This window comes from Diabrotica undecimpunctata, chromosome 3 (genome assembly GCF_040954645.1).
Source record: "Diabrotica undecimpunctata isolate CICGRU chromosome 3, icDiaUnde3, whole genome shotgun sequence".
Classification (NCBI taxonomy): domain Eukaryota; kingdom Metazoa; phylum Arthropoda; class Insecta; order Coleoptera; family Chrysomelidae; genus Diabrotica; species Diabrotica undecimpunctata.
Window position 1 is genome coordinate 55,766,942 of NC_092805.1, and position 21,560 is coordinate 55,788,501.

The 21,560-nt window shown below is 33.2% G+C and overlaps 1 protein-coding gene across 1 annotated transcript in view; it reads right to left on the minus strand.

Moving 5' to 3' along the window:
- Positions 1–2,466: 2,466 nt before the first annotated feature.
- Positions 2,467–21,560, minus strand: part of LOC140436823 (kinesin-like protein KIF19) — a 234,969-nt gene continuing 215,875 nt past the window's right edge. Inside the window, exons 11-13 of the mRNA XM_072525950.1 lie at positions 10,933–11,080; positions 7,422–7,607; positions 2,467–2,606 (exon numbers count right to left, since the gene is read on the minus strand). Of these exons, the coding sequence (XP_072382051.1) occupies positions 2,546–2,606; positions 7,422–7,607; positions 10,933–11,080 (395 nt within the window). The 3' untranslated portion in view covers positions 2,467–2,545. The remainder of the gene's footprint in view (positions 2,607–7,421; positions 7,608–10,932; positions 11,081–21,560) is intronic.

Here is a 21,560-nt window from a genome sequence, read left to right on the forward strand (position 1 = left end):
GTAAGGCACACAAAATTAACATAAAGCGGTTTCGGCTCGTATATTGTCCAAACACTGGAATACTAAATAAATGATTTTTCTTCCAATAATCATTCATACGATTAATTTTTATGGTTCCAATGTGAAACAACAAACCAAGAAAAATTTTAAATTCTTCTACAGTTATATCCTTCCAAGCTGAAATTCTATCTTTCTCAGATTTACTTTGAGAAAGAATATCAACGGCATATACATTGCTATTTTGAATAATCAGGTCCTAGAATAATTCACATGCCAATAAATTAAAGTAATCAATAGGATTGCTGCCACCCACATTAATTTTCAATCCTGGTATTTCTGTCAATGTTAGCATTGTAGGATGTTGAACCTCTGAAAACCATTCAATAATATTTTGAGACTCATCATCACCAACACCATCTTCAGATTCTTCTTGTAAATTAGGATCGTCTGTCCGATCATCTTCGTCACAACATAAATCTTCATCACTTGCGTCACAGTCATCATGTGAATCTTCTAATATGTGTAATAATTCATTACCTAAGATTGCTTGAGAAGTTTCCCACCTACCTCGTTTAGAAGTCGAAGGTTTCTCAATATTCATCACTCATTTTAAAAATAATTTAAAATTGAAGTATTTAGCAAAGCACGTGCAATGGTTCACAGGAAAACCAAAAGACATCCAACACCGACGGCGTAGAAAGTATTACTGAATGCATAGCAAAATAAACCGATGAGATTGGATTATGGTAATACAACACATTATTGGAAATGCAATATAATCTAAATACATCTGGTGATTATTTCAAAGCTTAACGGTGCTTTTACTTTTATTACTTTACAACCTTTTATCAGCTAATTTTGTCGTTTTCGAGCACGTCTAGCTTGAATATTTGAAAAGTAAGCAATAAAATTGAGGATTTCATATTTTATCATCTAATTTATCAATAGGACAGAAGATATTTGTTATACTTTTTGAAAAATCCGCCGAGATAACATTCATACATTGTTATATACTCAGAATAAAGTTTAACATAAAAATTCGAAAACCAAACACAAACTAAAGTATATGCCAGTGTTTTGAAGCGGCCAGCAGATATTTGTTGTAATTCGTGAAAAATCCGCTGAGATAACGTTCATATATTGTCATATAGTCAAAGACCGCGCGACTCGCGTTGATGGCCTCTGAGGCTATATTCACTGAACGCGACAGTCGCGTTGTCGGACTTAAACGTTACATCCTCCCCTGACCGCGGGCATCATACATGAGCATCTTTACATGATCACCCGGACGTTTGAAACGTACTCTGAGAGAGTAGTATTTTAAGCTGTTTTTCTCCCATTTGGTATCCTTTTGTAGTTCTTACTTTTTTTGTTATTTTATCCATAATCATTCAGGGAATCTCGTTGTTTTATTCTATTGCCAGTTCCAATAGGGTCAGTTAGTTCTAAAACCTTAAAATAATAATAACGTGACTCGCGTTGGTGGCCTCTGAGGCTATATTCACTGAACGCGACAGTCGCGTTGTCGGACTTAAACGTTACATCCTCCCCTGACCGCGGGCATCATACATGAGCATCTTTACATGATCACCCGGACGTTTGAAACGTACTCTGAGAGAGTAGTATTTTAAGCTGTTTTTCTCCCATTTGGTATCCTTTTGTAGTTCTTACTTTTTTTATTATTTCATCCATAATCATTCAGGGAATCTCGTTGTCTTATTCTATTGCCAGTTCCAATAGGGTCAGTTAGTTCTAAAACCTTAAAATAATTAAAAATAATTATTAAAACATCTTAATCCTTTGATATTCTTACCTAAAATGAATGTTCATAACCACGAGTCCTTATGTATTCTTCAAACAATTAAAAAACCAATATTTCCAACTTCCTATGGAACAAATACACACAAATTAAAAATGTTTGGAAAAGTTTTTAAAACCCCCGCCCATTGTGACGTCAGAGCTTAGGTAGTCGATTGACAGCATCCTCTCACACCATCCGACGTCATCGGGTGGCAGTGATGTCCGATATTAATTGTGTTACAAATTTAATTTTATATTTTTTTAAAGTTCCTACAATAAATATGATTAGTTAGTATCCTGATTAGTTTAGTATCCTAAGACGAACTTAGGTATACTTGATAAGACTAGTGCTAGTCGAAACCGAAACAATTGGTTCTAACGTTAATTGGAGTTTATAATTGTTACAAAATAAAAAAATTTTGTTAAAATAATTCAACAAAAACATATAACAAAATTTCAATTTCTAGAAAGCTTCAGAAAGTTTTTGTTTCTTCTGAACAGTTTTGCATTTCGATGTAAATATATAATACGATATTTCGCATAAAGCTTTCGACATTATTATTAAATATTCAGTTGTTATTAATTCAATACTTTGTCTCACATTATCAGTACATGTTCCCAACTTTTCAATAAACCTTGATTTTTATGAAATAACTTAAGACGTTAGATCACACACGTTTTATTTTATTTTAATATACATCATACACTTTTTTAAACAGTTTCTACAACAAAACGCAAGTCAGTATTACGTTGCTCCATCTTCGGAACCGCTGAGATGCATTTCACTGAGACTTCTTCGCATAGAACTGTAACAGAAAACATTTCATCATTATAATACTCTTGTTAAGATACAATCTAAGCTCATAGCAAAATATTTTAAATGTAAAAATTTGTTGTTCCATCTGCTTTGCAATGAAACTGAAGTTTTTTAAATCGTGAAGTCGGTAAAATAACTAAAAAATTTCAATGATATCTGACTAGTACTATTAAGGGTGACTTGTTAAGTCACCCTTATGATATCTGACCAGTACGTAAAGGTCATGGCTACAGGATGGGGAACAAAGAAATCCAAATATTATGTTATGCAGACGACGCCGCATTAATCGCCGAGACAGAAGACGAGCTCCAAAGATTAACACACATCTTAACACACAGCCAAGAAATACGATATGATAATATCAGCATAAAAAACCAAATGTGTGACAATATCTAAATACCCACTACGATGTAAATCGAAATTGATGGGAAAATAATAAAGCAGGAAGCAAGGTTTAGATATCTGGGAATAGATATAACTAGTTACAGAGATGTTGAAGAAGAAGTACGGCAACAAAGCTTAAAAGCAAGTAAAGCGGCGGGATCTCGTAATGACACAATCTGGAAGAACAAACACCTAAGACAAGACACACAAACAAAAATCTATAAAGCAGCAATTAGACCTATATTAACATATACGGCGGAGACAAGACTTGACACATCTAAAACGAGACGACTACTAGAAACAACAGAGTTGAAAATACTTCGACGAATATCAGGGAAAAGTCTGTTGGATAGGGAGAGAAGCGAAAACATAAGAAGAGCATGCAATATAGAAGACATAAATGGATGGGTAACAAAACGGAAACAGGAGTGGAACCATCACACTAGTAGAATGACATAGGATAGGATAGTACGAATAGCACAAGATAAGTCACCAAATGGACGAAGAAGTATTGGAAGACCAAGAAAAAGATGTGCAATAATTTAAACAATTTAGGAGGCTAATAATGAAGAAAAAACAGGCTTTAAAGCCTAAATACAAGAAGGAAGAAGAAGAAGTTCGCAGTATTCAAATGCTTAAGAACATTTTTAAGAAACGCTTTAGAACACCAAGTCACCTAGGACTCTATAATACGGAAATATTCCCGCCACAGCTCAATATTTTTGATGTCTCTGATATTTTGATACACCAGTCTATCTAGAAAAAAATAATTTATTTCACGTAAAAATCTTATATAAATATTTAAAGGTTCTAAAACCTATATTAGTGATAGCTGATGAAAAATCCGTGAAGACGTACAGATGATTTTGCTTTGTTTTTGTTTTAAACAATCTTAAAGTGAAAATAATAATTTTTTGCCCATAAAACGTTTCTTATGCAGTTTAGAGAAAAACGGTTCAAATAAAAATTGTAGATCTCAAAAAGTTACTCATTTTGCAAATTTTCAAATTAGAATACATAAACAATTCACCAAGATGGTTGCAAAAAAAAACTCTTAATTAACAAAGTTAATAACTTTGTTTTTTTGCATAATGGCATATAATATAACTACTCAAAATTGTGGCAGTTAATAAGTTATTAAAGTGTGCTAAATTTCAAATACTTAGATCGACCAAATAGTTTATAAGTTTAGATACTCTCAAAGTTACATAATTTCTTATGATCTACAATTTTTATTTGAACTAATACTAAAATGTATAAAAAACGTTTTATATTTCTAAACTTTTAGAATCTTCAAATATCTGTATAAGATTTTTACGTGAAATCAGATATTTAAAGGTTCTAAAAGATATATGAGTGGTAGCTCATGACGATCATGTAAAGACGTACAGATAATTATGCTTTTTTTCATTAAATAATCGTAAAAAGGGAAAAAATAGTTTTTGCCTATAAAAGTTTTTTATACATTTCAGAGAAAAATGGTTCAAATTAAAGATGTAGATTATAAAAAGTTCTTTAATATTGAGAGTTTCAAAAATTAAAATACATAAAGAATTGACCCAGATAATTTCAAAAAACCGTTATTTTGCGCTAATTTATAAATGTTAATAACTTTGTTTTTTCCATAATCACATGTACTATATGTAACTATTAAAAATTAAGGCAGTTAAGAAGTTATTAAAGTGTGCTTAATTTCAGACAAATCGACCAAAGAGTTTATAAATTATTCAACTTGTTTATCCCAGAGAGCGACTATTCAAACAACTGTATTTGGCCAAACGGCCACTCTAGAGGTATCTTGTAAGTCGCAGTCGATTTTTTGAGGTTTTATTTTTAAGGTATAATAAAAAAATCCTCAAGATTTTGTTAAATTTGTTATAAACAAAAAAGGTTAAAAAAGGGTCGACTTTTATGCTGTTTTATGCTTTTATGTAGGCTCAGTGAAAAGCTGGTGAAAAAACACGCTTAAAAAAAACAAAACCTTTTATGACCAATACGAAACTACATGGCAGTTTTTCTTAAATCCAAATTTCCCTTGTTTATTATCACCAGGCTCTGAAACTTGAAAAAAATGTAAGATCTAAATTTTAAACTTGAACAAAATCTAAATTGTATGATTCAACTAATAGATAGATTGCATACACAATAAAAAAGTAATAACCAGTGATAATACTCGTAAAATACCGCCACGGAAAACTGGAGGGGAGCACTATACGCTGCAATAACGCTTGTGTTTTTTTGGAAAGTGTGCTTTTTCTCTAGCTTTTTATTGAGCCTACTACAATCGTGTGACATAAAAAAATCACAGGTATTAAACATGTTTAGAAGCTATAAAGTCAGCCCTTTTTAAACTATTTTTTATTAAAATGTTTATATTATTGGGAATATTAAAAAGTTTTTTTTTAATATTCCCTATAAATAAAGCCTCACAGAATCGATTGAGATATACAAAATATATCTAGAGTAACTGCTTGGAAAGTTCAGTTGTTTAAATAATTGCTCTCCGGAATAAACAAATTGAATAACTTATAAACTATATGGTTGGTCTGTTTGAAATTTGGCACACTTTAATAACACATTAAATGTCACAATTTTAAGTATTTATATTACATGCCAATATGCAAAAAACAAAGTCATTTTTTTCTTCTTCCTCAGCTTTTCCACTTTCATGGGTCGCTGTTCCTTACTTTTCGTCGCCACTCATTTCTGTTCATCGGGTCTTCTGAACCTACACCTTTCTCTTTTAAGTCTTTTGCCACACAGTCCTTGCACCTTCCCCTCAGTTTTCCTGTACCTCTCCTTCCATCAACTTACAGCTAACAGCTGTATCCTTCGTCCCACACATTCTTCATTTCTACGAGTTTTTGCTTAGTTTAAGGTATAATGTTTAAGTATTTTTAAATTTTTTTCTTGTTTTGGTTAATATTTTAGTGTCCTTTTCATTTGTCGAGTCCATCACTTTAGTTTTAATCTTGGGTATCAGCTCAGGATCTCTCATTAGTTTTTTGAGAGTTATCTAACTGGTGTTAAGGTCTTTCTAACAGTTACCCATTTTCTTTATTGAATTTCAGGTCTTGTTCGTTAACATATAGCTTCATATATCCTATGTTTGTCGTCTTCCTCTTGGCTTTTTCTTCCTTTGCGCCTAATAATCATCATTATTTTTGCCTTTATTCCTATGTCGGATTGACTTCCCTAACTGCACTTATCTATAAGTTTCTATTTTGGGTTATACATATATCAATTCTCTTTACCGACATGTGCTACCTAAGTGTCTCCCCCAGGTCTCCTTTGGTCTTCCTTCCCTACTCCTTCCAGGAACTATCAGATCAGTTATTCTTTGTATATAGTGATTAATGCCTCAACGTTGAACATGCCCATATAATCTCAACCTACGCTCCCTCATTGTGCAACCTCTAGACTGTCTTTAATATATTCCTTCTTAATTTTATCCTTTTTTGTCATTACAATCATCCATCCACACATTCTGCCACATACATTCCTTATTACTTTTTCTTTTTATCTACTACTATACTTCGATAGAAGTATCTCTAAGAATACTGGCGGTTTTTCTCCAAATTATATTAGAACTTCCTTTTATATTCCTACTATTTTTTTTTTACAATTTTTACCCTAAATAAATCTTCTTTCTCATTCTTTATCATTTAAATTTTATTTTTTGTGGTCCTCTCTGTTATTGGCTTGCAGCCCCACTAACTATTACCTTGAATTCCTTATATTCACATGTATCTTATTTTCTTATCATAAAATAGTCTACAGACTGATTTGGTCCATTTTTGTATGCGATAAGTTGAAAGAATGTATTAACAATGCTGTTGCTAATTCCAACACATTATTTCCAGCCTCATTTCTAATCCTTTGCTATTCTCTAATTTTAGCCTGGATTTCTCTTTCAATTTTATCATGCCAGATTCTAATTATATGCTACGACCAATTTATTTTTTGTTATTTTACTCTTCAAAACATTCATTCTATCCGTCATATTTTCCATTTCAGAAATTTTATAAACCTTTTTAGATTTTCTTCCCCTTGCTACCATTTATATCTATAGTTGAGCCTTTAAATATTATATTATTTTTCTTTTATCTTTTTCAAGCTGTTATATTGTATTATTTGCTTCTTTTAGTCCCTTCAACACTGTTTATATCATATTTCTCTCTAGTCTTTTCTATCTTTTTAAAGTAAATTAAATTTGGTTGTAATTATTTTTTAAATACAAATAATCTGCGTCACTATTTTACATCAACATTATTGATTATAACTAGCTTTACTGGGAACAACTTTTTTTGAAATTTTTTTCAACTTATAATTTTTAAAGTCTAATAGAAAAGTCTTTAAGTAAATTAATTCAAGTGTCTTTTGTAAGTAGAAGAAAAATCGTAGTATGGTCCAAGCTTACCTTGAACTGCCTTTTCTTGATCTTACAGGTGGGCTAGGAGGAAGTGGTGGTAATTTTTTACTGAAGCTATGCCTTGATACAGGTTGCCCCATAACTCTGTCTATACTGGAATCTCCTGAATCGGCCGAAGAAGGAGGGGAAATACCACTTGCATCACTGCTGCTTAAATCAGCTGTCGGAAGCCTTCTGCAAATGGTTACATTTTTTAATTATATATAGTACTAAAAACGGCTAGATATTGGAAATAGCAATATAATAATCGTAGCAGTAAAATAATTTTTTTTGTCTATTTTCTTCTCATCTGAAATAAGCTAGAAGACAATATGGAATGTTAAAAATGTATTTAAAACAATTTTGAAAACATTGAGAAAACAATTACGACAGATTTAGACCGTAAATGGAGGCTCCAAGCTAATACAATGAAAACAGAAGTTTTCAGTTTCCACCTAAAGAACAAGCTTACAGGAAGAATAATTAACAGAAAATTGAAATCCAGAAATAGCATCATATACATATATATATATATATATATATATATATATATATATATATATATATATATATAAAATAAAGAAGCAAATAAATTTTGCGAAAGCTTGATAAAGAACAAAGAGTTTCCCTTTCCTGCCCTATTAATGACTGCAACCTCAAGATAAAACTTTATTTTACATAACGTGTCAGTCAATAATACCTAACTACTTATATATATATATATATATATATATATATATATATATATATATATATATATATATATATATAGGTACATATTATATATATATATATATATGTATGTATATACATATTATATAAATATATATATATATATATATATATATATATATATATATATATATATATATATTTATTTCACAAATAAAAACTGATATTGAAGTATGTAAATTATTAAATGTCAAGATTAAATTGTCTTAAGCACGTTCGTTACAGTAATACGATAAAAAAATTAAAATTACTTCAAATGCAAAAATAAAAATAATAATAAAAGAAACTTTGGAAGAATGATATTTCTTTGATGAACTATTAAGGTTAGTTGTTATTAAGATAAATGTTGGCTATTTTGAATATTTATAAATTTTGTTCAATATATTACAATATATGTTACTTAACTGTCTAGTGTTCGTTTTATAATTTAAAGTGTTTTTATTTTTATTAATGTGATAAGTAACACTGGACAGTTAAGTAACATATATTGAACAAAATTTATAAATATTCAAAATAGCCAACAATCACCTTAATAAAAACTAACGGTAATAATTTATCAAAGAAATATCATTCTTCTAGGGATATCTAGGATGTCTATTCACAAAGTAGAAAGTTTCCTTACTATACAGTGTGTAAAAGCCAAATGGAATAAATTCATTATTTAGGTTACTGTACATATTTATAAAAAATCCCGAAACACGTCAAATTTAAATTATAACTTGACATTCTTTAACGTGAAAATGCAACCCCTACCTTCAACCCCCTTAGAATGACAGGTACAACTCCCAATTTTTAAAATAGGAAGTATAGGCTTGTGATATATCGTTTGAAAGGTCTTTTCATTCTCTATTCAAAAATGTTGTCGCTTTCAAGTTTATTAGGATTAATTAAGATAAAATAAATTAAAATCATGTGGTTACCGAAATTCGCTAAAATATACTCAAAACTTATTTCCCGTTTAGGTCTTGATAATGAGAAAGTGAACAAAAACCATAGCAATGTGGTTTTTAGATGGTAACCATTAAAAAACTTTAAATAATTTCCGTTATTTTAACACGCATTAGTAAATTGTTTTATTTAAGTTGTCAGTATTTTAATTTAAGTAAAAAGTTCGTTCAATTCAATTCTGAAAAATGGTTAGATTAACGGAAATACATAAAATAACAGTTTTACGAATGATTGGTTACGGAGATAACACCCGAACACAACAGAAAGTAACTCGTCTATTTCATGAGAAATTTCCTAATTTACCGCCTATATCCCAACGAACAATAAGTAAAATAGAGAAGCAGTTTCGCGAGTTTGGTCATGATAGGCAGATAAAAAAGCAGCTGCCAATGCACTAAGTGATGAACTCAAATTAGATGTGTTGCTTGAGTTTCAGGAAAATCCACATACATCGAGTAGACAGGCATCCACTACATTCAATGCTAGCCATACATCGATAGTAAACATATTAAAAGAAAATAAATTGCATCCCTGTAAGATGATACCTACTCAGGAGCTCATGGAAGACAATTTTGATAGGAGTACTTTTTTTGTGAGCAAATGATGGACATGTTGGATAACCATATTATCCAATTAGAAGACGTTATGTTTTCTGATGAGTGTACTTTTTCACTTAACGGTCATGCTAATCGGCAAAATTGCCGCTACTGGGCCACGGAAAATCCTCACTGGATGAGAGAAGAACACACTCAATACCCTCAAAAGGTTAATGTTTGGGCAGGGATTGTAGGAAACAATATCATTGGTCCCTTTTTCATTGAGGGCAACTTGAATGGCAACAATTATTTGGAACTACTTTAAAATGATGTCATTCCAACGTTGGCAAATTTATATCCTGATCCAGGAAACCCTCAAGTTCCAGCGAATACGATATGGTTTTAGCAGGATGGAGCAGCACCACATTACCAACTTAATGTCCGGCAGTACCTCGATACAATATTTCCCAATCGGTGGATAGGGAGGCGAGGATCGATTGAATGGCCAACTCGATATGATCTTACATTATTAGATTTCTTTTTATGGGGATATGTGAAGAGCCATGTGTACAAAACTAAACCTTCTGATTTAAATGACTTAAAAAAACGAATAACGCTTGCGATTAGGTCGATCACGCCTGTTATGTTAAATAATGTTAGAAGACAGTTTTATTTGAGATTAGGATGTTGCCAAGACGTTCGCGGTGAACATTTTGAATATCTACTTCATTAACATTTATAGTTCTTTTTCGTGTTCTACATTTTATTACGTTTTGCATTATATTTTAGTTTTTGATTGTATTGTAGCGAATTTCGGTAACCACATGATTTTAATTTATTTTATCTTAATTAATCTTAATAAACTTGAAAGTGACAACATTTCTGAATGGAGAATGAAAAGACCTTTCAAACGATATATCACAAGCCTATACTTCCTATTTTAAATATTGGGGATTGTACCTGTCATTCTAAGGGGGTTGAAGGTAGGGGTTGCATTTTCACGTTAAAGAATGTCAAGTTATAATTTAAATTTGACGTATTTTAGATTTTTTATAAATATGTACAGTAACCTAAATAATGAATTTATTCCATTTGGCTTTTACACACTGTATATGTTATCAAACACCACATTTGCCATTTGCTATTACCTAAAGAATAATCGTGTTACAGTTAAAATGACCGCATAAGCAGAAAGTAGAATTCTAAAGTAGACCTTAGTTTTATTTAATTATGCATAAGTGGAAAATGGTAATCTATGTCAATCAGGATTACATGAAGCATTTTATGTTTGTAAAATTACTTACATTTTTCCAATTGGTGGTAAAATATCCGTTGGAGTGAATGCAGATGCTGTTTGTGGCATTCCAACATCACTGTAAGTGGATGCGTGAATTTCTTGTTGATAAAGTTGATATAACTCTTGTAAATCTTGTGGTAGAACCATTTTCTTTTCTAAAAAAAAAATAAATTTGCACGTAGTAATATAATTAAAATAGAGTAATAATCACTTACTATCAATAAATAATATTATGCGAAAAAAAATATCAATTTAATTTAAAAAATAAACCCATTAATGGTAGACTACAATTATTTTAGGACCCTTAAGCTGGCGGGGACAAATGAGCGGAATCCAATTTAACCTACGTAATATTTTTCACCCATTTTTCACTAACTTATTACCACCATAATAATTTTTCACCACCAAACCAACCTTAAGGGGAGCGATTTTGCTGGCTTAAGGTTCAAGCTAGCAGAATTCGGAAAAACAACTTTTTGCCGATGACATATTTTTTCACCCATTTTTCACTAATTTATTACCACCCTAATAATTTTTCACCACCAAACCACCCTTAATGGGAGCGATTCTGCTGGCTTAAGGTTCAAGTTAGCAGAATTCAGAAAAAACTTTTTGCCGATGGCATATTTTTTTACCCATTTTTCACTAACTTATTACCACCCTAATAATTTTTCACCACCAAACCACCCTTAAGGACAGCGACTTTGCTGGCTTACGGTTAAAACTAGTAGAATTAAAAAAAAATTTATGATATACCTCAGTGTTCTGCTAGGTTTTTACGAATTTATTACCACCCTAGTAATTTTTCACCCTCAACTAACTCATGTGGAAAGTCAACAATTCTTAGGTTAAAATTTAAGGTGATGAAAAATCTGTTTTTACAATTTTACTGTTCTCTATCAATCAATAATTCTGTTAGGTTAAAATTTATGGCGAAATTTTTTTTATATTCCACTGTACTAATAATTGAAATAAAAAAGTGTTCTGGTAAGGTTTTGCTACAGTTTCACCACCCTGATAATTTTCCACTACTAAAGCAATTTTATTTGGAAACGTACCCGCTAGCTAAATATTCGAGCCAGCAGAATTAAAAAATATATATTTTTGAAGTACCACAGTGTTTTGATAGGTTTTTACAAATTTATTACCACCCTATTAATTTTTCATTTCTTAACTACTCCTTGTGGGAAGTCAATATTAAGCTATTGTTACGATAGATGGTGATAGAAGGGACACCTGTTATGATGGAGCCTTGGAACCACGACGATGAGGTTGGCCGTGGAATCATAATTGGAAAGGAATTGGTGACTTCGGCTAAAGAAATTCCTGTGAGACTTATCAATGTCAACGACTACCCAGTGACCATCAAGAAAGAGACAAAAGTAGGAACTTGTGTACCTGTGACATCCATAATTCGTCAGGCGACAACATCTGATAATTCCAACGACAAATTCGACCAAATGGTTGCAGTTGCAGGACAGTCTCTAAATCAGGTGGAGAAAAGGAAATTAAGGGAATTTCTTCGGCAGTATCGTGATATTTTCGTACCGAAAGGAGGAATGACGGGAATAACTACCGTTGTTAAGCATAAAACGGGGTGATAGAACCTTCTACGAGCCCATGGGTCTCTCCGGTGGTCCTGGTTAAGAAGAAAGACGGAACGACGAGGTTCTGTGTGGATTACCGTTTGCTGAACAATGTTACCAAGAAAGATAGTAGTTATCCTCTGCCTCGGATCGACGACACATTGGACACATTGGCTGGAAGTAAATTATTTTCTACTTTGGATTTGAAGTCTGGATACTGGCAGGTAGAAATGGACCCGGTAGATAAAGAAAAGACAGCCTTTACCACAGGATCTGGATTATGGCAATTCAACGTTATGCCATTTGGACTCTGTAATGCTCCTGCGACATTTGAGAGGCTTATGGAAAATGTGTTAAGAGAGTTATCTTGGAAAACATGCCTAGTTTATCTAGATGACATAATAGTCTTGGTGGAGACATTTGAAGATCATTTGAGGAATTTAGAAAACGTTTTTAATCGACTTAAAGCTGCCCAATTGATGCTAAACCCCAAGAAGTGCCAGCTATTTCAAGGTAAAGTCAATTATCTGGGTCATATAGTCAGTAAAGAAGGAGTGGACGTGGATAAGGGAAAAATCGATTCCATTAAGGAATGGCCAAAACCAACTGACAAACACCAAGTGGGAAGTTTTCTGGGACTATGTACTTACTACCAAAGGTTTATTAAGAAGTTTGCAGATATCGCTAAGCCATTAACAGAGGAAGCAAGAGATTACCGCTGCGATACAGACTGCCAAAATGCCTTTGAGACCTTAAAAAAGCATTTAATAACAGCACCAATTTTAGGGTATCCACTGCCAGAAGGAGAGTTCATCTTAGATACGGATGCAAGTAATGTGGGCATTGGAGGAGTGCTGTCTCAGATTCAAGGAGGACAGGAACGAGTCCTCGGATATTTTAGTAAAGTTCTTTCAAAACCTGAGCGGAATTATTGCGTCACGAGAAGAGAACTTCTAGCAGTAGTTAAATCAGTAGAGAACTTCTATTAATACCTTTATGGTAGGAAGTTTCTAATCCGAACCGACCATGCCGCCCTTAAATGGTTGATGCAGTTTAAGAATCCAGAGGGTCAGATAGCCAGGTGGATCGAACGACTCCAAGAATACGATTTTAAGATTGAGCACCGGGCCGGAGTTAGCCACAGAAACGCTGATTCTCTTTCCAGAAGGCCATGCCCAGCAGAGTGTTCCACTGCTACAAAACGGAATCCAAGGAAGCTGCAGTGCTAAGAACAACGATGGTCAACGACGACTGGACGCCTACTAAGATCAGAGAAGAACAAGAAAGAGATCCAGTTATACAGAAAATTCGAAAATGGAAAGATGAAAACCGTCGACCACCTTGGCAATATCAAACCTATGCTCAGTAGTTAAGACGTATTGGGCCCAGTGGGACTCATTCATTATGGAAGATGGCTTGCTCAAACGAGTCGTGGAAAATGATGACGATTCAGAGAAGAGAAGACAGTTGGTGATCCCAAAGAGCAGAATAGCCGAAGTACTTCGTCAGTTACACGACAGTCCATCAGGAGGGCATTAAAGAAAACCCTTCAGCGAATTCGGGAACGGTTTTATTGGATGAACAGTTCCGACGACGTAAAAGACTGGTGTAAGAAATGTACTATTTGTGCTACGAGTAACGGGCCTTACCGAAAAAGGAGAGCTCCTATGAGACAATATAATGTTGGAAGCCCGTTTGAAAGAATAGCTTTGGACATTGCTGGGCCATTTCCAGAAAGTGAAAATGGAGGCAAGTACATGTTGGTAGTAATGGATTACCTTACTAAGTGGGTCGAGATTTACGCACTTCCAGACCAGAAGACCGCCACCATTGCAGATAAGTGGATCCAAGAATATATCAGCCGATTTGGAGTGCCTTTGGAGATCCATAGTGACCAAGGCAGGAACTTCGAAAGCGATCTTTTCAAAGGAATATGTGCTAGAGTAGGCATGAAGAAAAAAAGAACTACAGCATATCATCCGCAATCTGATGGTATGGTAGAACGGATGAATAGGACAGTTGGCAAGTATTTGACAAAGATGGTGTCTGATCATCAGCGAGACTGGGACCAATATCTTCCGTTCTTCACAATGGCCTACAGATCTGCTGTTAACGAATTGACAGGCCAGACACCAGCCAGAGTCCTATTCGGACGCGAGATGCGACTACCTTGTGATCTAGAGTTTGGGTGTCGACCTGGAGAAGATGTAGCAGGTGAAGATTATGTGATCGAATTACGAAGAAGAATGGACAATGTACACGAGTTGGTCCGTTCCCACCTCCAGATCGCTAGTGACCGAATGAAGAAACGGTACGATACGCAAGCCGAAAAGGGATGTTTTAAGAAGAACGACAAAGTCTGGCTCTATAATCCCAAAAAGCGAAAAGGTTGTTCTCCCAAGTTACAGCAGTTTTGGAAAGGTCTATACCTCATTATGGAGAAGATCAACGATGTCATCTACCGAATAAGCAAAATTCCGAGGGGAAAGCCGATGATAGTACACCATAACCGGCTGGCGTCTTTCGAAGGTGACCACGACGTAGATGAAGAAGTGGAAGTAAACCAAGTCCAAGATGTGTCTGACCTCACGTTTGAGGAATTCATTTGTGCCTATGGAGGTATCGGTAAAGCAAGACATGGTGTTACCACTGAAGAAAATCAAGATCTACTCGCGCTCCCCGATGACTACTCGCTGGCTCTTACCATCCCGGCCAGTATCAAAGACGCACCAGGGTTGGCATCCGTCTTTCGAAGGAAGTTCGGTCGAGTTGGAGAACTTCAATGCCAAGTGCCAGCTCCTGGGAAAGCCTTGAAACTCCAAGAAGCATCACGTTACCTTTTCTACCTGGTAACAAAAGACACTGCCCGTGACCAACCTACCTACCGAGATGTATGGGAAGCCTTACTTCACTTGAGAGAGCACGTACTAGAGTCCCACGTGCAAAAGTTAGCCATGCCAATGTTAGAGTGCCGCCAATTAGATTGGAGGGTTATCCGAAGTATGGTGGAGGAGATCTTTAAAGACACCGAAGTCCAGGTGTTAGTCTGTTGCAATCCGCATAGTTACTGGTGAGGAGGGAAAACCGTCCCTTGTCATTTTTATACAACTGGAAGTTGCAAAAGAGGCTCCAGTTACCGATACCTGCATACCGTTTCAGTTCCAGTCCCAAGGTTCCAGGAGGAACCATCTTTTAAGAGGGGGGCAATGTTACGATAGATGGTGACGTGTCGTATGACTCAGAACGGTAAACATTTTTATTACTAATATGCTTATTCATTCGAGTATTTGCTAGATAATGCCTACCTGAGACACGATGGGTCCCCCTTTGTTATAAAAACAACAATTCGAACCTTCTGGAGACGAGCCCATGTGAAAATACCAGTTTGCTGTTACCATTTCGCCGCTAGTCGAGAGGGCCGTCGACTTTTTGAGATATCGGCAGTTTGTATATATAAATGAAACATTTTATATGGAAGAACAGTTAATTTTGAAGATTCGCGCTCGCGATTTAATTGTAACGTTCGTCAAATAAATTGTTGTACAGTGGTTTAATAAATTGATATAAATTATCATGCTTTTTAATAAATTAAAATAAGAACAATATAATAAATTAGTAAAGAATTAATAAATAAAATAGAATAAATTATAATTAATAAATTCGTAACACTATTAAGCGGAAGCTCGAATATTAAGCTAGCTAATTCAAATAAAAATATTAAAATACCACATGAATCTACTTGATTTTTACTAATTTTTCGCCTCTCAACTATCCCATGGTAACTTAAGTTAAAATAATAAAGTAATCTTTAAATACCACTGTGTGCTGCAAAGCTTTTCCAAATCATTTATTATCTTCACAATTGTTTACCTCTCTATCAGCAGCCAATAATTATGCTATGTTGAATTTTGAACTGACAAAACAAAATTATAAAAGGTATTTTCAATATTTTTTTTTTGTATTGTACTTTTACTTAAACCTTTTACTATTTTCTGCTATCTTCATATTTTTCACCTAACACACTGGACATAAATTTTGCACTTTACGCTCTAATTTTGGGGGCATAAAGTCGTAATTTTTCGTCCGGTATGAATAAAATAAATGCGTAGATGAATGTGCACTGGTGTTTATTATTAAAAATTACTCAAAAACTATTGTACTCATCATAAAACACACTCAGGGACAGTATAGAGGCGCTATATTTATAATTTATTGCCAAAGTTAAATATTAGTGAGGGCGGTATCGATCTAAAATCCGATTAAGACTGCAGCCCCCACTCCTCGACTGGCGGTACACTTCGCTCAGGTACAGCTCAGCTCTATAGATGTACCCAATAAATACCAATCTTTGAATCTTTTAATAGGTGCGCAAGATGTCGCGACCCTCCTTTACAATTAGGTAATTATTGTAATAGACATAATAAAATTATTTCAATTTGAATATTTCATACCTGGTAATTTTTCTGTGAAATATAACAATTCCATTATATTTACTAAAACTCAACTCGACTTCAGTTATTTTATATTCATAAAAGAGACTCATGATTCGATTTCTCTTAGCCATGTACTCACTACTATAATCAGAGTCAATTTTTTAAAATAGATAAAATCAATAATCTTTGTAATAAAGTATTTTCATATTTTCAATACATAAACATTTAAAAAATAAATATTAGCACAGAGTAACATTTCAGAATTTTTTTAATCTGGGTAGTTAAAAAACAATGACTAGGTTGGTAAAAATATAGTAAAATTCTAACAGAGCACTTTTGTATTTCCAAAAAGATTTCGCATTTAGCTAGCGTGAATACGTAGCTTGTTGAATGTTTTCAATTAACTGTGGTTTAGGAGGTTAAAAATTATGAGTGTGGATAAAATTCAGTCAAAACCTTGAGGCAAGTAATTTATACTTTCAGTTATACAGAGTACACTAAAATTCTAAAAATATATTTTTTATCACCTTAAATAATAACCGAACATAATTATTGACTTCTCTCGTGGAGTAGTGGAGGGGTGAATAATTACTAGTGTGGTAATAAATTCATAGAAACCTAGCAGAGCACTGTGGAATATCATAAATATTATTTTTGGAATTCTACTAGTTTTAACCGTAAGCCAGCAAAATCGCTTCCCTTAAGGGTGGTTTTGTGGTGAAAAATTATTAGGGTGGTAATAAATTAGTGAAAAATAGGTAAAAAAATATACATCGTCAAAAAGTTTTTTTTCTGAATTCTGCTAGCTTGAACAATGCCAGCAGAATCGCTCCCATTCAGGTTGGTTTGGTGGTGAAAAATTGTTCGGGAGGTAATCAATTAGTGAAAAATGGGTGAAAAAATATGCAATAAGCAAAAAGTTTTTTTTCCGAATTCTGCTAGCTTGATCCTTAAGCCAGAAGAATCGCTCTCCTTAAGGTTGGTTTGGTGGTGAAAAACTATTAGGGTGGTAATAAATTAGTGAAAAATTGGTGAAAAAATATTACGTAGGTTAAATTGGATTCCGCTCATTTGTCTCCGCTAGCTTAAGAGTCCTAATTATTTTTACGATATAATTTAATACTTGTTTTTTAATCAAAGGCAATTTTATTAAGGAACTATTTAAGTCAGTGTAGATGTCGTCACTGTCTCGATATATTCATTATAACTTATTAAAAGTTGTGTCAATTAGAAATGTGTAATATTCACAAATGTGTGAGATTCACACCCTAAAGTGGGCCAAAGAGAACTAAAAAATTGGGTAGGGCGATAAGGACTGGGGAAGAGGAATGAACGTGATGATAGGCGGGTTGATTTCTGTGTCAATGAGGGACTTATAATTGCAAATACCTTGTTCAAACCTCCTAAACGTAGAATATACACATGGAGGTCAACAATAACAACGAAATTGTCAGAAATAAAACAGATTATATTATCGTCAATAGAAGATATAGAAATTCTAGATATATCATCAAAAACTTATTCAGGAGCGGACATATTCTCCGATCTCAATGCGGTTGTTTTGTCAATGAAAATGAAATTAAAGAATATAAAGCACCCTAGCTCCAAGAAAATCATGGATAAAAGGCAGCTCAAACAAGACAACACATATGCGGAAACGAAATTTAAAATAAACGAGAACTTAAGAAAAGTTAAAGAAGATAATGCAGAAATGGAAAAAAATTCAACATTCCCTTAAGTCAGTTAGAAAAGAAATCCTTAAAATACTCAGAGAAAAAAAAAGTCCTTGGATGACAGTAGAAATTTTTGAACTTATCGAAGAACGAAGAACACATAAAGCCAAAGACCTGAAAAAATACAAAGAATTTTAAATAAAAACACCTCAAATTATACTTGATCCTAATCTTAAACTTACACGTTTGATCAGTATGCATGAGCATAAACGTCCATCACACATTGCAGTTCAGACACTTTTAAACTCAGAGTAACCTATTGGATTAGATATTAGAGGTAGACTATTATAGGTTGTGCAATTCGAGGATATATGACTTGCTTTAAGGTAAATCCAATTAGCATTGTTCAAAAAATTGCAATCCTTCCTGAGTATAGAGTTCTAAAAAACAGGCCATTTGTAATAAGTGGGGTTGATTTTACTGGCCTTTTTTATATCAATGACGGAAAAATACGCAATCGAAAAATAATTACATATTACTTTTTTTTTTCATTTGTTTTACTACTAAAGCCGTTCACTTAGAACCAGTTTTAAATCGGTTTATTTGATGACGTGGTATTTGTAAAATATATCCCGATAATAATTCGCATCTCATTGGAGAAAATATTGCACTTAAAATAGTTTATCAATCAATTCAAAATTGTATATCAAAAGACAATCGTTTATTATATACAAAAAATCGTATAGATTGGAAGTTCATTTGACCTAAATCGCCTCACAATGGTGGTTTATGACAGCGATAAAGGGGGCCAAATTTCATCTCGTAAGTATAATTATTATTTATCGTTTGAACAATTATCTACAGGATTTTGAAAAATAAAAGCAATATTGAACTCACGTCCACGACTCATAATTCACATCCTCTTTCGGATGATTAAGATGATTTTCAGGCATTATCTCCAGGGCATTTCTTTTTCGAGATTATCTCACTTACATACCGTAGCTTTACATCACTAATTTACTTAATAACAGACTCACCCAATGTCAGTTGCTATAGAAATTAAGCCAATAATTTTGGAATAGATGGTCAAAAGAATACCTATTGACGCTTCAGCAAAGATCAAAATGACGTGAAGCTACCAATTGTGTTAAGGTGGGTTCGTTGGTTGTATTGGTTAAGGAGAACCATCCACCTCTGCATTGAAGGAAGGGACACATTGCTTAGCTATATCTGGGTTCCGATGGTTTATTAAGAGTTTGTACTAATAGAACTTTCTTTGAAATAGTTAAGAGAGCTGTTCAAAGTCTTCGTTTTCTGCTTTACTTCGGCCATATTGATATGATGGTTGTGTCAGATCGTGTATGATTGTTTACGTTTGTTGCTTTTAGAATATTTTTTAGTTTTCAAACTTTTATAGTAACTGTAATATTATATTGTGATAGTGCATAATAATGGTTTCTTGTTGTCAACGTAGTTGCAGTAGCCATGTTGATAAAAATCTTCAGGAATAGCGTTTCGTAGGTTAGTATACAAATGTGTAAACAAAGTAATGGTCCGGACTTAAGAGAATAAATTAATAGTATTCATAAAAAAATCTTATAAGTTACGTAGATCAGTTTTCCGATTAATTTTTTAGTTATTATTGAATATTTTGAAAACAATTTCTAAGCTTTTTAATATTTTTAAGTTCATTCAAAGTTGTTATTAATGCTCAGTGATGCATATAATAATTGTATTTTTAGGTTTCATCTCAAATCAATCAAAAGACTAAAGTTTTATGATCAGAGACACTACCGACTACAGTTTAGTGATTTATCGTCTTATAATAGTAATTTTTTCTTTGACGGACAATTGATAATATAAGTACGGTGATAAAAAGCCGAAGAGTAATTGTTAATATGTATAAGTATATATGTATTTTTGTTTTATTAGTAATTGTATATAATTAAACCTTAACAGAATCAAACTCCGAGATATTTTTTGGGTGCTGTTCTAGAGAGTACTCAAATATCTTAAATCTAAATATCCTAAAATTTCAATATTAAATACGGTAATATAATTTTTTTATTTCTACACAGTATTTAGATTGTGATATTCAGCAGACACTCATTGTTATTTGTTTAATAATAACTTTTCTAACTTTGTTAATTGAACTAATTTTTGGTCTAGTATGTAACGAACTCTGCACAGCGCCAGCGTTCAGTTAATTTGAAGTTATCAAATACATAAGTTGTAAAACGAACGTATTTCTTTTATTTCATACCGTATATTTAGTTTATCCTTTAAAATATTATTTATATTATTATCTCTTTTAGGTTCAAATTGTTATTTGATTTTAATAAATTATTCTTTCTGTATTATGTATATATGTCGTATTTGTAGTGTTTACAGCGGGATATAATTACTCTTCCCTACTCTTTTTCTTCCCTCTAGGAACTATCTGTATTTTTCTTGTAGTGTTTTTGTCTTATTTTCTTTCCGTTCTCGTCACTTTATATCTTTCACATTATCGCTCTTATCTAATTTTCTATCCATTCTCATATTTACTAGGTTTCCCTGTTCCTTATAAAATAGGGTGGTGCCCAGAAGTTTCTTATCTTACGTGTATTTACCTAACTCGCGAATTTATTGTAGTCTAGCTCCGTCGAACCCCGACCAAGATATCTCTACCAAACTGAAGCCCATACCGTAGTACCCTTATTTGTGCAACCGTGTTGCCAATCATCAGAGCATTTTCCATTTTCCATTTAGCACACTTCTCTACAGACTAACAGCGGTATTTATTACGCAACACTTTGAATCAATGTGCATCTTATATTCCTACGTTTAAATAAATTTGTTTGCTACATTTGTTATACTCGCGCAGTTAGTGAATTTAGTGTACATCATGATTTTTACATGATTAGTTTAATATTTTTAGATACCGAATGGCAACCCCATTAA